General features: G+C 48.1%; 1 protein-coding gene across 12 annotated transcripts in view; it reads right to left on the bottom strand.

Annotated features, from left to right (window-relative positions):
• The window catches only part of CELF2 (CUGBP, Elav-like family member 2), a 342,086-nt gene that overhangs the window by 86,307 nt on the left and 239,181 nt on the right, over nucleotides 1–16,598 (bottom strand). For all 12 annotated transcript variants that reach the window (XM_015569971.1, XM_015569972.1, XM_015569973.1 and 9 more), the window contains exons 4-5: nucleotides 13,807–13,855; nucleotides 5,722–5,856 (exon numbers count right to left, since the gene is read on the bottom strand). In XM_015569971.1, coding sequence (XP_015425457.1) covers nucleotides 5,722–5,856; nucleotides 13,807–13,855 — 184 coding nt within the window. The remainder of the gene's footprint in view (nucleotides 1–5,721; nucleotides 5,857–13,806; nucleotides 13,856–16,598) is intronic.

Raw genomic sequence — 16,598 nt, 5'->3', positions numbered from 1 at the left:
TCCGGCCAGGACAATGGCTCTGGTCTTAAAGGGTCTACTCCTTAACTTCTCTAGACTGTTATATGTGCTGTCTTAGCAGTCAATTCTCAGGCCACTGAGAAATGAAAGAGAAAGTAGATTGGAAAGAAAAGATACAGGTACCCAAATAATGAAGCTACATATTTTTGGGGGGGAGGGTGGGGTTAGATAAGACAGCCTGTATGTCACTGTCTTAAAACCTCTAAATACATAACAGCAAAAGAAAAATTTGTGTCGGTGATTGCGGCCAATCTTGTAACTATTTATTGTCTCCATTTTCAGAAAGTCAGAGACTGCTAATGGAAATGCAAGAAGTTGAATTTCTCTTATTTCAGTGAGGTTGCGTTCTTACTAAAACAGATAAATGATTGACTGGGAAGGTTTCTCAAAGTAATTTCCTCCTACAGACAGGATAAGGAAAGCACGTGACCTGTCACAGAGGAGATTTTGGAACACATCTATTACACTTGTCATTTCAACTGAAAGGATATTTGAACTCAGGTGTTCTACCTCTTCTCTAGGCTGCAAGAGAATTTTTGGAGAACTAGATGAATTCTTGCTCTGTACGTACAAAAAAAAATTACAGGCACTTTTTAAAAGCACCTACAATGCCCGGGCTTTGAAAGAGATGCAGCAGCCTGCCTACATTTCAACAGAAAAAGCATAATTTAAAATAACGTGTGCAGCATGAAGATTTCAACCTATGGAAAACTTGTTTATAATAAATTCCCATCCAGCTGACAAAAGATCATCATGCAGCCAATTTTCCTTGCTCTATCTTTTTTAGCAGTGGCAGGGGTCACTAAACACATGTTATCAGTATAATAACATTGGAGCACAAAAATTAATACTCCAATGAATCATTCCCGATGTTGGGTCCACTTATTTAAAATTGGCATGAAGGGATCAGTCATTTACAGCACCTGAGGGTGACTGCAGACTAGGACTTAATTGGCAAAATCTCATCTCTGAGATGGGATTGGAAGATTGTACACAGAGAAAGATGATATGATATAGTTAATAATCCAGGGGCATCGGATCAAAGTCCCTAAACTTCTGAATGTTTAGGTCAGGGGTCCTCAAACTACGGCCTGCGGGCCACATGCAAATACAAATATTGTATTTGTTCCCGTTTTGTTTTTTCACTTCAAAATAAGATATGTGCAGTGTGCATAGGAATTTGTCCATAGTTTTTTTTTTTTAAACTACAGTCCGGCCCTCCAACGGTCTGAGGGACAGTGAACTGGCCCTCTGTTTAAAAAGTCTGAGGACCCCTGGTTTAGGTACTATGTGGGCAAGACTAAAATGGTGTGATCAAACCCGAGTCCCTCTCTGTGTACATGACTTAAGAGCCAAAAGCCCTACCCTAACGTCCTGATCAGATATACCAAAAACAAATGAGGATTTAATGGTTGAGTCCAGTCTGTGCTCGCCAACATCCCTGATAATATTGCCAATTCATTTGTCAGGGGTTTTGGCAGGAGAATGTTGGAACGCCTTAAACACAGCTGGAATATTCTTAAACAAGCAGGAAGTTACCTTAAATGGCAGTGGAGATTTGACTCTAGGTTTCTGGGGGGAAAAAAACCATGAAATAAATTCCTCCATTGTCTTTGAGTTACAAATGTTCCGTTGCAGAAAACCCTGTAGGTTGTGCCCAATAGTCTATCCTGACTGTAAGGTTACGGGGGTGAGAACAAACATGTGTATTTTAGGAGATCGACACGCTAAGGTCACACTGTCAGGTAAGTGTACTGGCGTGGACGCCTCAGGCTTTGATTCTGAGGGCTCCGATCTCAGTTGACCTGCCAGGTGTGGGCTCCCTGCATGCTGTTTGCTCTCTCAGTGAAGGCTCCTGCAGCAGCCTGGGAGGTCCATCTGCCATCACCGAAGGAGGTGAGACCATGAAGGTGCTTGACAGCAGCTCAAACCAAACTTGCCAAATTAGGAAAGATGGCAGAACGGGTTACCGCTCCCCAAGGGGAAACGCATGCTTAGGTGTGGGCGCACTGCACTGGTTGAGTCCTGCTGTTTGCTGAGTGTCCTCCGCGTGCTCAGCACTGATGGGGCAGAGAAGAAATGACAGGAGCCACCTGAGGGGGAGCGTCAGCAGCAAGGGGCCAGGTGCTGTCCGTGCACAGTCACGGCAATTTCCTGGGGCTGGGGGTGGGGGAGTCTGTCCTGAAACATGACCGACTTGGGTGCTGGTGAGTAATGATGGGACTTTTAAAATAGTCTTTCTTGCCAATAGGCAGAGCAGGCTTTTTTTTTTTTTTCCTTATAGACAGCGGCGCTAACTGAGAGTATAGTGGTGCTTGATGGGCACCAAGCTGTGTGTCCTGGCAGCCCACTAGCCTGGTTCAGTGGGGCGGGGGGAGGGGGGGACAGGCCGAGTCAACAAGCCTGGAAAAACCTGAGTGGAATTTAAACCACTGATGTGGCAGAGAAGAAATGACATGAGACACGTGAGGGGGAGCATCATCATTCTTGTAGCTGAAAAGCAAAAAAAGAAAAATGAACCACCCAATAAACACTTTTTTAATTGACTAGTTTATACCCTGGCTTAGTTGTGAGCAGGCAGTTTTCAGAGCAGCCAAGCTTTCGTTTCACTTAATATTTATTTATTTTTGAAACAGCTGAGCCGGCAACAGGCACTGAGACCAGAAGTGCTGAGCGCCCTTTATCTGCGGTGCCACTAATGGGAGACACATTAATATTTGATTGAGAACTGCAATTATTTAATGAAAGCAGAATAGTAGCCTGGGAGAGAATTGTTCCTTTAACAAATACACTGATTCAGGAGTGGTCCCCTGTACCCAGGAGTCCCTGGGCCCTGCTAATTGAAAAATCTACCACTGTCTGCCTTTATATTTCAGAACAAATGGTTATAAATGAGTATTTTCTTCTTTGCCATAGGGAATGCTCATCAGTTCATCAGAAATTACTTTTCTGTTCAAAAAAGGGGGGGGGGCAGGAAGGAGGACTCTGCTGTTCACATGGAGCCAGCATTCGCATAAAGCAGGGATGAGGGTCTTCCCCGACCTGTTTCAGAAGCAGGCCGCTGCTGGGTCCAGTGCCGGTTTAGGAAGCAAATGGCCGATCAAACTGGCCAACTCTCATCAGGTCCTGTGCACAGCTCTTTCTTATGTAAGTTCGGGCAGCTTTAGAGTCTCATCGGCAGAAATAACACACGGCTGCTCAGGGAGCTCTAGACCAGTGATGGCGAACCTTCTGAGCTTGGTGTGCCAGCATTTTGAAAAACCCTAACTTAACTCCGGTGCCGTGTCGCATGTAGAAATTTTTTGATATTTGCAACCATAGTAAAACAAAGACTTATATTTTTGATATTTATTTTATATATTTAAATGCCATTTAACAAAGAAAAATCAACCAAAAAAATGAGTTCGGGTGTCACCTCTGACACGCGTGTCATAGGTTCGTCATCACTGCTCTAGACACTGCAGGCACCAAAGCAATTCCTGACTGTCCCCACTGGACATATGCAAAGTGAGCGGGGGGTGGGGGGCGGGAGGAGGCTGTCATTGGACCAACAAGCCCAGCCCTACAGAGGGAGAGTGGGAGTCATGCCCTCCTCACTCATGGTCAAGGTCTCTACTAAACCAGGCAGATGGCATGCTTGTACTAAAAATCTCCCACAGTGCTCACCCATGATGCATTATAAGATACGCAGGGCAGGTACTGTGACTTCTGCCATTTACAAATGGGGAAACTGAGGCAGAGAGGTGGGAAGATGACATGACTGCAGTGACATTTCACATCAGGAGAAGTTCTGAGGTGAGCCCTGGGGGTCAGCGACCTCAAGCCTCTGTGAATTCCACTGCGAGTAACTGAAGGGCCTGCCCTTCTGTTCTCAGTGCCAGAGGCCCTGGTGATGAACAAATACCGTGAAAACACAGAAGAATGACTGAGAATAGCAACAGGAGAGAATGGAGGTTCCAGTGATGAACGTGGCAGCAGAAAGGGATTGGAAAAATCTTATTGTGTGTTGCCTACACATTCTACCCTTTGTCTGCCACCCTGCCTTTTCCCTTGGAATTCTCCCTCCTGGCTTGTCTGCCTGAGTGGGCACATGTGTGGCCTAACTGCAGGAGAACCAGTGACCACATATGATCAGAAGCTCTCATGGTGTGAATCTGCCAGGGCGGCACGGAGGGCTAGGAAGGAAATCCTAGTGGCCTTCTGATGGGAGGCTGTCCAGGAGCCAGAGGTTGTGCGGGTCCCCAGCATGACGCACTGCTTTGGGTGCTGCTGGTTATGCCCTAGGTGGAGAGCGACAGATGAGAGGGAGGCGCTGGGCTTGCCGTTTAGGATAGCCCTCAATACCACTGTCTTGGTCAGTTTTTAGAGAACCACATCTCATCAGCGAGGGTTTCATAACGAGAGTTTCAGAACTGCTGGAGCGTGCTTGTGATCTCCGTGCCTCCTCCCCCCTCTATTTTTTTTAACCACCTGCAGAATGCAGGGATGGCAAGCTCGAGGCTGATCCGCCGCCTCCTGGTTTTGCTCCAGAGCCCCTCCATTTGGGGACGTGGAGGTGGATGTGGGTGGAACACGTTTGTTCTCTGTGCCTGCCATTCTGACAGCTGACATCCTGACGCGCTATGTCTAAAAGTCAAAAGAACAAATGTGCTCCCGCACGTGGTGCTGACTTTAAGTCAACGGGGGAGACGGGTGAGAGTCAGGGCTGTGACACTTGGTGCCAGCCTTTTCTTCCGCGTGCGGTTTGGGATGGGAGTGCTGCCCCAGAACCAGAGACGGGGAAGGAAAAGATGGTTCTAATGAGCCCCACGGAACTTGCGCTGATAACTGCACTAATGGAATGAAATCCTTTCAGTGTTGCAGAAGTACGGGTTTCTTAGAAGAAACGTATTCTATGTACTTGCTTTCAGTGGGGCCTCGCTGGACTGTTTGGGAAGCTGCTACCAGAAGAATGTTAGCATTCAGCGGCAGCCCTTATGAGTGGTTTAAAAAGGCAGGGGGTGGCCTTGTCACAGGAGACGGCAAACATGGAAAGAGAATAGTTATTTCCAGCTACTTTGTGTAACTGCCTGCAAAAATACCAGCTTCACGGTGCTCGAGCCGCAGCCTTACTTCCACTATGGTGACAATCTTCTGGACGGAGTCACTTCCCTGTCACTAAATGGGCTCCCTGCGTCCAGGACTCCAGGAGTCTTGACATAAAACCCCGATGCCCCTGGAAGGGCCCAGCTCCTCTGAGCGCCTATCTGCCCTGCTCTCCGTGGCAGTGTGGGCCGTTTTTCTTTGTTTACAACACAGTCAAGAGGCCCACACCCTCCACATTTCTTTTAGGCACAACCAGAAAGCCAGCAACTAAGATGAGAACAATAAGTATTCCTGCTCCTCTCCCACATTTACACCCCCACCCCCCAGGACCTACTTCAATTTGCGATTGAAAAGGCATGTGTAACAACAGGGCAGGCTGCCCGGCTTCCCATCTGACAGTGATAACCTGAGCTAATATGTTGGCACCAGGACCTTCCGACTTGAGAAATAAGATGTGATCATCTGAGCTACGGTGAAAAGTTCAGCTTGGATAACTGTACCACGTGGGATGTACCACGGGGTAACCCTGGCTGCGTGTGGAAGCTGCATCTGCCCTGACCGTGACACGGAGCTCCAATTAGCGCCTGAGGAACGAGACCTGCGCGACAGCACACTCACCTCGACTCAGCCCGTCGGGCCCCCGGAGGATCCGGCACTCTTCTATCTGGCCGAACGGAGAGAACATCACCCTGATATCATTCTCGTTACATTTCTTCGAAACCATTCCTATGAACAATTTTCTGTCTTCCACAGCTAGGAAGGAAAAATAATGCATGAGGCAAAGGCCACTGGCCTCGTTTTCCTTGTCATCAATGTTTCACGACCGTGTCGGACCGCGTGCCAGCCACGGGAGCCTGCGCTGGGGCCCAGGGCGGCCTCCGTGCTCCCCCCCTGCCCTCCCGGCACCTGCGCCCTGTGAGCTCGCTCTCACCAATAAAGAGCTTCATGAGACACAGGGCGCCAAGGAGTTCTTCCCCCTTCTGGAAACTAATGGTCAGGTGTTTACCAAACTGTGACAAGTTCCATGTAGTGGCTAAATATGACCATGCCACAGAGATATTTTTGGAGTCAATTTTTTTTGAATGACAGGGAAAGAAAAAGGTCAGGAGAGGGAAAACTAAAGGAACAGATGTAGTGGAACAGTAAACAAAACTCTGAACAAAGCACTGGAGGGAAGAAAACATCCCTTTTTGATTTCGTGTAGCTGGGTCCCCACAGATCCAGCGGAGGGTAGGCGATGAGGCGCCTGCTTCTCTGGAAACCCAGCCAGTGACCTCTGCCCTGCGCCTGGGCCCCGCGCCCTCACCAGGACAGCAGGCATCTGTGTGCTTAAAGGAGAGAGCAAGGCGAACCCAGTGAAGAGAATGGGGCTGCAGCTACTTGAGAATTACGTCAGAATGGCCCTATCCTGACCCCATGCTCGGGGCGAAGCCCTTACCGGAAAAAAAAAAAAAGAACAAGGAGGGAACAGTACTTTTCCTCCCACTTGGAGGCAGGGCTCTTGATGAACAGAAATGCACTTTGGATGTCATGACAACAACATGCACATTTTAACCTTGGAACCTGATGGGGGAAAAGATGAGGGAAGGTTTGCCTCAGACAACCTGGGAGATTTTCCTCAAAATCTCCACGCCTGTGCTCAGGGCGGCTGGCCCACACTGAGCCTCAAAGATGACATTATAGCTCAGGACAGGGCCGGGAGTCCTTTCTTAGGAGAGAGCAAGAGACTGTTACCGAACCCTCAGGGGGAAGGCTTGCTGCTCCCATGTTCCTGCCCGTTCATCGTAGAATGAGAGGGAAGGCCCATGGCTGCAGCAGCCCCTCAGAGCGGCCTGGCCTAGGGAAGGGCTCCCAAGATATCGCCACGCACACACCTGTACGTGCTTTGTAATCTTTTACTTGTTTCTCTCATCCTTTTCCTGGAAAGTAAGTGTCTCTTTTTCACCCAACCCACAAGACTGTCCTCTAGACCTTCTGGGCCAGTTAGTTTTGTCCCGTCAGCCGCACTCCACAGCCTCTGCCTCCGGCGGGGGACAGAGGAGCTGCGGGGGCAGCAGTGATGTGGCTTGAGGCGCCCTCCGAGGCTGTCCAGCGGAGCTCGCAGGAAGGGAAAGTTCTAGTGACGTCCCTGCAGTGGCTGGAGCACGGGTGGCTCCTGTGACTGAGGCGCTGGAGGTTAGTGTAATTTGCTGTGAGCTGATTTACATGTGAAAAGCCACGTGTGACTACTCTCTGGGACAGCACAGCTCTGAGGGGTCTAGGTGAGACAGCTAGCTGCTCAGGTCACAGAACCCCAGGGTGGACGTGAGAGCCTGGAGAGGTGTGTTGTTTGGCCTGAGAGAGATTCTGAGGCCTGGCCGGGGGGAGGGATTTGCTTGGGTCATTCAGCAAGGAGGTGGTCTAACCCGGACCATGACCCAGTATCTTAGGGCAGCCCAGGCTTTTCTCCACTCCACCGTGTGGCCTGGCAGCCCAGAGGCGGCAGATGAGGCCTGAAGGGGAGAGCGAGGTTGGAATTAGGAACCTCGGGTCCCAGGTCCAGGGCAGCCATTCAGTTGCTGGAGAATGAGCCGACCTCTGCGGACATGTTGTGTCATCTATAAAATGAAGGCTTAACCTCTATTCCTTTCCCTCTCCTCTTTCCTTCCTCTCCTCCTTAAATACTGGAGAGAAGTGGCCCAGCCACCAGCTTTGGCTGACTGAAGCCTATGGGGTGGGGGCCTGCTGGAGCCCAGAGCCCCTCTGTGCAGCCTCTCCCACACTTGTGGTTGCTGCGAAGGCCATGCAGAGGAACTCCGGGCTCCAAGGAACACGGGCTGAAACCACAATCCCACAGGACTTGTCCACTGTGAACTGTGCCCATGGCTTTTCAGAAAGGCCCGATGGAAGATGGACATGAAGCTGGCTTTTCAGACGCAAGGCAGGGTCCAGCTAGGCTGGCAGCGGGAGGGGGACAACACGCTGACGGGCGGGGCAGGGGCAGAACCCGGAGTGAGGAAGGCCTGTCTGTGGGGCCGAGGGAGCGCAGCAGCCTGGCTTCAGCACAACCGGCACCGGGACTTGCTTCTGTAGAGAGGGGCTCAGCGCATAAGGAAGGTAACAGAGGGTCCAAGGCTGCCGTGGGCCCTGGGGGTCACTGCTGATTCCTGGAGGGAGGCCAGTGAGGACCTGACTTCTTGCATGTAGATAAAACATTTTTTCAGTTTATCTTTTCTCCTTGCAGAGTAAGTGAACTACCCATGACCTCCTGGGAACTGGTAAAAGCACAGGAAGTCGAGGGCAACGTTGGCACAACAACGATCGGAGTGCTGGAAACATGGGGTGCTGTGAGCTCCAGCACCAGGACACCCTCCACTGTGAGGACATGATATTGTTCAGGCTGGAACGGGAGCGCAGGAACCCCCTGGATAGGGGCAGCGGGAAGGGAATCACCTCTAGGGTCTTTCTTACCCTCCGTTCTCCCTCTCATCTCTGGGGCTCTGCCTGGTGGAGGCTGTGGCTGCTATCGTAACAATAAATTCCTGTTTTATTTTTTCTAATCCTAAAAACTCTGGTTTTAGTTCTTTTAGACAAAAGCAAATAACACATTCCCAGTCGGTCCTTGGTTTCACTGGTAAACCTATGATTATGGTATTTAACGAAAACAATTTGTAGATGTTGAGCTTCAGAGGGATATGATAATAAACAAACATGCAGCTCCTCAGTTAAGCTAAAAATGATTTTTTTAAAAACTAAGATGAATATTAAAATAGTGAAAACCATTTAAGAAATTCTGACTTCCTAGTCACCATGAAGGGTCGATTGAGACAGGCAGGGAGATGGGTGATAACTCACTTTTTTTCAATTACACCTATTAGCTAAAAATAAAAAAATCAGAATCTATACCATCCATATCCTAGTCAAAATGCTAATCTGCATGTGTGTGTGTGTGTGTGTGTGTGTGTGTGTGCATACAGGGAGCTGGATGTTTGCAATCTTTTGCTAGTCAAGGTTGCTCTGTGGTTTTAACAGCTGGGCCATGTTTGCTTTGATGGCAAAATGGGGATAACTACACATACCCGCCCTCCCTCTTCCTTGAGTTTTCCTGACTTTCCAGTGAAAATTTATTCATACAAATTCTTCCTGGGACTCCCACGCTAAGGATCCCTCTAAACAGGTTTGTCAACATTTTAAATAAATACAATGATCTCCAATTCACTTAACTTTTCCATCAATGTTTGATGAACAGGCAGTAAGTATCTTACTTATTTTTTCAATCCACAAGAATGCTGATTGTTTAAATAAACCAACCACGTTCACAGTACTCTGCTAAGTGCGTTAGGGAAATTAAAAAAAAAAAAAGAATAAAGAAAAGACAGAAAAGAGAGGGTCTTTACCCTCTTGGGAAAAAGCCTGTTTTCCTTTAGGATTACCAGCAGGGGAATGAGGGGAAAGACCAATGCCCACAGTGCTGCACAGACGGGTTACCGCCGTCAGAAACAACAATGGCAAGCCTGGAAGGGTCTCCAGCCCAGGGACCACTCCAGGTTTTCCTTCCACAGTTTAAATAAGAAAGAGTTAATAGGATAAGTGGGAAATTTTTTAAGTCCCGGGAAGAGGAACTTAAATTTTAAAGCAATTCCTAATTGTAAGCCTGTGCTTCCACCCTGGTATACAACCTCTCAAAGTCACACCTGGATTTGGGGTGGCCTGAATTAATTAACAACTTCTCAGTGTGTTAGTACTAACATATGGCATTTAATTATTGCCTCCAAATCTGTGTGTTTCTCCACTTTGAATTTCAGAATTATTTCTTCATCTTCTAATAAATCAGAAACGGGCCGGATGGGAATATAACTATGTGTATTGGAGCCTTGCTGGTCTTTACTCTCCCGGGCAGTATTAGGTTATCTTGACCCCTGAGAGCTCTGAACTGGGCAGAGGGACACCCTGGGGATTTTGGAGGCTTTGGGACAAGAGACAGGGGTCTTGAATGGCATTTCTGGATTTGAGGCTTCAAGGACCCCTACAAGTTGTGAGGGAGGAGAGTGAAAGCAGGATGGATTTATGCTCTGGCCACAGAATCATGGGCAAGCCTCTCACCCAGGAGCATGAAGCAAGAGTGTGCACCAGCTTCAGCCACCAGGGCCCCAAGCACAGAACCAGAGGCAACTCTATGCTTTTCCTATCACTCACACCTAGACAAACTTCAGATCTAGGAACTGCATTTAATTTTCAATACTGCACTGCTGGTATCTTTTCCTGTATAGTGATGCAGGATTAAAAGGTGGAAAACAGGCCCTCCAATGATAACACGAAATTGAAGATAGTAACAATGTTTGTGCTGGCATATGCTGGTCCCTGAAAGCCACACCTCCTCCAATGCCCTTCCCCCACCATCACTGGACTATGTGCAATGGAGAAATAACAAAAAAAGTTGGGTTCTATTGAAATTTGGGTACTGATTCAGTGTGTTCTTCTTAAAGGCTGAGGCATTTTATTGCTAATGCACTGTGTGTGCGGGGAAGACACCTTGCATAGAAGCATGAAGGCAGTAGTAAAACGAGTGAGTTGGCATCAATGTGCTAGAGGCTGCAGCTTAAATCAGAGCCAATGAAAAGGAGAGACTAGAGGAAGCCAGGAAGATTTCAGGAGCCCGGTCAGTAAAATACGGGATGTGCAGGGCAGATCGGAGAGCAGTTCAACATTTCTGAGCTCACCACAGAGGTTCCCTTGGTCAGAATCTCTGCATGGATGAAGGCTGAAAAGAGTGATTGCTTTTCTGGAATTCACATGTCCATCACTAATTAATCTATGATGAGCAGCCTGTCTTGCTCAGAAAATACAAAGTTTTAGAAATCAGAGCATCCTGCTAATGAAGGCAGTAACTGTCTCACTGTGATGAGCCCTTTGTGCTATCCATAAATGTCAGCAAACTCAATATAAGTGCAATTAGAGCTCGTCAGACTTCTTTCACAACTACTGGAGCTATTTGGAGCATCTGAGCCAAAGCAATCTTGGTGCTCTCTGAGCTTTGGAAACTATGCTTACCTGTCAAAGCTGCCATGTGAAATCAGAAAAGGCTTGCAGCTCTTTTCACTTGCTTTGGGAAAGTATACATTCCCCCCGACTCCTCCACCAGGTCCAAGGAGAACCTGGAACCCTGTTCACATCTATGCAAGGTGGGCTCCACGGGAGCCTCCGAAAAGAAGAGCACTTGATAAAGCAGATTTTGGTCCACTTATACTTTGACTTTTTTTATTGGAAACTCAGGAAATGAAGGCCAATCTACAAAGCAAAGGGAGCACTGATCTAACAAGAAGGTTTTGGGGGGCTCCTTTGTGTGTACAGGTCTGTGCTTGATAAGAACAGCCACGGCTGGAAGCACCAGCTTCAGCGAGCCGGACTCACATCGGTAACAGCACTGCAAGTATTTACCATGCGCCAGGTTTTATGCTCAGTCTTCATAGATGGTGACTTACGTACCCTTCAGACACCCTTGTGCGGCAAGTGCTACCAGGGGAATTCCAACTACCGATCACCGCAGCCCCGTTACAGCTGGACACAGGAGGCCAGGGGAAGTTGCAGAACATGACCAAGGATGCAGCTGACAAGTGCAGGGTCAGGGGTCAAGTCCAGGCTCCTCAAACTGGTTTTTAATTGCTACTCTAGGATGCTCCCTGGAAAATGGCCTTATTTTTAGGTATTCTCTCATCTTAGTAAAACAATGCCCACTCCTGCTTGGTTTTTGAGATCATGGCAGCTTTCTTCTGTTGCTGTGGCTAACATTACCCTCAGTGTGCAGAGTAGACAGTGGGCAGCAAGGGCAATGGGCCATTCTGAGACCCCCTGCAGCTGTTCTATGGCAGTCTGGGGTTGTGCCCTGGGACATCCGAAAATGCAAAAGAAATCCCTTCATGGCTCAATTATTTGGGTATTTCAGTCAAATGTTTCCTACTCAGGTCTCTAATTGATCACGTCTTTATAACCATGACCTAAGGTTCAGAAACAGAATGATCCCTTTTCCATAGACTTTCATTCCCTGGTCCCTGTATGGACACAGTTTACAGAGTGATAGGGCCAGAGGACAGGGAGCATCTCTTTGGGCCAGAACTCTAAGAGGACCTTCACTGTCAGAATTCATCCCATGAATGCAAGATTCCTCTCTCCCCCAGGGAGCAGAACAGACTGTAAATGTGCACTCTGGAGCAAAGGGTTCTGGGAACTGGCATGGGTGCACGGCCTTCAGCATGGGTGGACATGCCCAGTGCAGAACCCTTTAGGGCCAGGGACAAATCTGGATAGCAATAGTCAATATGTATAGAGGTGCTCCATCCCTTACAAAGCAATGTGACAAACACCTTGTCCAGGTCTGAAAAAAAGGGCAACCTATGTGAGGCAGTTGCCATCATTCTTATTTTATGGATGAGGGCATTCAGGTTCAGTCTTTGAGTGACTAGCAGAGATCAGTAGACTGAATGTAAGTTCCATGAGGTCAGGGCAGGCTTCTGCAGACGGTTCTTTTTAAAATTCATTCTTGCAGCCCCAGCCAGTACTGTGCCTGGCACACAATACATAATCAGAACGCACTGTCTAATAAAAGAATGAAGGGACTTGACCGAGATTCCACAACAAAGCAGTGGCAGGTTAGAGACCCTCCAACACTAAGTGCGTGTTGGTGATGAAGTAGAGGAGGACACAGGGAGGTAACCCTCTGAGAAGGTGTGGCTAAGGAGAAGATCGTGGGCAAAGCACTGAGGTCTGCTCTCCGCCACACAAACCAGGTGCTAGCAGCCCACAATCCATGGGATTCTCCTCAAAACTTTCTAGCTTGTAAAATGGGATGCACTGCACTTAGCAAATAATACCTTGTAGAGAGACTTAGAGCCCAATCATAATTTACATTTGCAGATATGCAGATCTCTGAGTGCATGGCTTCTGCCCTGATTACTAATGAATGAGGTGCAGAACTGCCTGCGGAAGGGAGCGTGCCCATCATGTCAGTCTTGTGGGACGGGCAAGCTCTGAGGTGGAAGAAGGTAGAAGAGTCCTTTAACATACATTTCAGTAAATTCAAAGAACAAAACAGGGACAAAAGGCTGGTGTCAGTGGAAGCAAAAGCCGGAGAGAGAGAAACGTGGCTATCAACCCTCTCGTGTCTCGGACAGTCAAGTCTCAATGATTCCATGGACCTCATCAAATGCATATTTTTGCACCGCGTGCATGTTTATTTAATCAGCAGACTGAATTCTGAATGAATTTGGATGCAAATGCATTGGAACAATTTAGAGAATAGTGCAGTAAGTCAGCCTCCAGGCCACAGAAGAATAAATGGAAGAGAGAAAAGAGGTAGCATGGTTCTTCGTGAGCCTCCCTTTCCCGCTCACCTTCTCTGCACAGTGTAAGGTCATTCCTCCCCATCAGGTGTCCTGTGTTGCTCTGTAGGAGCAGATAAACAAGAGCCAGAGGCCACAGGGTCACCACCCAGAGCAAGCCCACACAGAGGGACACGAAAAACCATTTCTGGTAACATCTTCAGGGATCTTTACACACAAGAGGTAAATGAGGCAAGAGAGTGAAGCTCAAGTTTCCCCAGACGAGCCAACTACAGGGCCAGTTTCCGGAGCAGTTGTCTCCACCTTGCTGAGGCTGGCACCTCCCTCCCCCTGCGGACCTCCTACTTACAGACACAGACATTAGATGAGACAGTTGATCACCACCTACCGTTTGACTTCTCACTATCCGCAGGTTTCATCTGAATGGGATGATGCATCTAAAATACAAAAGTGAGAAGGTAAAGGCAGATTGAACAACTGTATAACAATATCCGAAAGCCCACACTATTAAACTTGAACACTGGCATTGTGATAGGACACATGCATAATAACAAGACCTCTCCCAGGTAAAAGTAGCCGAATCCAAATGCCAGCCTGTGTCTTGTGTTCAGGAATGGAACCTGTTCAAGTTATGTGGACACAGTCTAGAAAAGCATGGGCTCTGCAGTCAGACTTGAGTTCGAAACCTGGTTCTGCCACTCAACATGGTTTTCTCCTGTATCTCAGCAGTGATTCTGGTCCTGCCATTTATGATAGCTATGTGATCTTGGACAAGTATCTTTATTTCTCTGAGATGTGGTTTCCCCATCTGTGAAATGGAGATACCACTGGCACAGTAGGGCTGTGGGAATTAAATGAGAAATGCAAGTAATGTGTTTAATTGACAGGGCATAGGATGTGCTGGGGGGAAAAGCGCGCTATTATTATTTTGTGTTCTTTCAAATTTGAAAGCAGATCGTGTTTCTTCTGGCCATTCTGTCTGCTGCATGGATTAATCTGAGGTCTCAGAGTCAACAGAATTGAAGGCCTAGCAGTTGACTGATTTAGGTGCCATCATATAATTTTTTATTAAACACCAACTGTGGGATCAAATGGAAGAAGGGAGGAAGAGAGGGTGAGAAGAAGGGAGGCATGGGCCTGGGGGCCATGTCTGCTCAGTACATATGTGGGAGCAGAAAGAACCCGAGATGAACTGGGTGCCCTCCGGCCCTTTACCCAATGCCCATCACACCACTGTGCACGATCCGCAGAGTTTACGCCAAGCGCAGAATGCCGTCACCATTTCCAATTAAAATAAATTCCTCAGACTACTTTCAAAGGTCCTCTTGCTTCATATTTCATCCTACCCCAAGGAGCATGGGAGCCACAGGGTAGATGGAATCACTGGCGTTGCAAATGCTTTTATTATAATGGGTCCCATTCTCTCTGAACCTTTAATTTCCCCAGTGGACTTCCATCACTTGCAAGCCACAGCTCGGGTTTTATCTAATTTAAATGAAAGGGGAATGGTACTTGGCTCTGGCACTTAAATGATGGGAAATTATTATCAGGCAGTCAGGACCATGTGCAGCTAATGCCTGCCAGGGTCTTCCAAACACAAGAGGCAGAGGAGAGAGGGAGAACCGCCAGGGGATGAGAGGCTAAGTAATTCAGAGCTGCTTTGTTTATGCTAAAAGGCAAGATGCTCTTATGCACAGAACACAGGCCTTGAGATGTGGGGTCTATGCATATTCCCACTCCATTCATTAATCTATTCAATTTGTAGAAGAGTCTGGAATGAGAATGAAATGTTTAAAGGTAAACAGATCAGAATTTTCCAAAAAGACTAGAATATACACCTAAAAAGCAGGCAGAAGTAAACTATGGAAATTCCTGACGAAGGCTACGGAATGTGGCCTCCATCCTACAGGTAAGAATGGAGAGACTGGCCCAACCTGAGTGCTGGGGGAAGATGGGCAGAGTCTTTGAGTACGCTATTCTTCCCACGGGCCTTATTCACTCGTTCAGCAAGTGTGTGTGAGGAACCCACTGTGTCCCTGGATTGAGGCTAAGAAGTGAGGAGTGAAGGCCAAGGGGAGGAGTTTAGATGCTCCGGGTGCTCCCTGTGTGGCTGGGAGACTGACACGTAGGCAGCCCTGAGCAACACGGGAAGAACTATGGCAGACGTAGGGGCGAGGTGTGCGGTGGCTGGGAGACTGACACGTAGGCAGCCCTGAACATGGGAAGAACTATGGCAGATGTAGGGGCGAGGTGTGCAGGAGCCCCAGGGAGCAGGCACTGGTGGGGAGGAAGGGCTCCTCACAAAGTGGTGTCCGATCTGTGTCCTAAAGGCCAATTGGACTTGTCAGCACAGGAGGGACAACAGAATAGCCCATGTACAGACACAGTGATAAGAGAGAGCACAATTGCTCATAGCAAGTCACCCAAAATGAGCGGGGAGGGGCACAGAAGTGGCTGCACAGGGCGTGGGCATCCAGCTCTCAGAGGACCTTGTGTACTAAGAAACTGAAATGTTGTCTAAAAGTCAATGTCAGGCATAGAAGACTTAAGCAGCCAAGGCAACAAGATCAAACTTGAATTCTAGAAAAGGCCTTTTGGGCTACAGTGGAGGACAGATTATAGAAGGAAGACACAGCAGGCAGGGAGAACAAAGATGCTACTGCAAACATCTGTATGAAACTGATGAAGGTCCAACCTTCAGGGGAAACTGGATGGATGGAGGGAAGAGGGGGAGAGAGAACCCCAGGCCTGGACAACCAGATAGATTGTGGGATTATCACCCAAATAAAGAAAACACAAGATAGTTGTTTTTTTTTTGGGGGGGGGGGGGGGGGGATTGATGAGCATAGGGCTGCACGGGGCACACTGGATGTGACTGGGATGAGAGAGAAGTTGGGGATGTGTGTTTCAAGCTGTGCAACTGCTCTGGGAGGTGGCAGCGGAGGCCACAGGCATGGGTGATGCTGCTCACAGAGGGAATGTGAAGTGAAGAGAGCCAAGAGCCAGGTGCGAAATCACGGGGTCTGAGAGCAACAGACCATGGGGCAGTGGGAGAAGTAGGAGCAGGAACAACTCACAGGAGCCATGTGGGAAGAGTTTTAAGAACAAGGTGGCGCTGCTAAATGCTATGATGAAAATGCCCAGTGTCCTTTTGGATTTGAAAATAAAAGAATTAATGTA

This window comes from Myotis davidii, unplaced genomic scaffold (genome assembly GCF_000327345.1).
Source record: "Myotis davidii unplaced genomic scaffold, ASM32734v1 scaffold226, whole genome shotgun sequence".
Taxonomy (NCBI): domain Eukaryota; kingdom Metazoa; phylum Chordata; class Mammalia; order Chiroptera; family Vespertilionidae; genus Myotis; species Myotis davidii.
The sequence above is the reverse complement of the archived record's forward strand: the minus strand, read 5'-3'. Positions and strand labels throughout refer to the sequence as shown.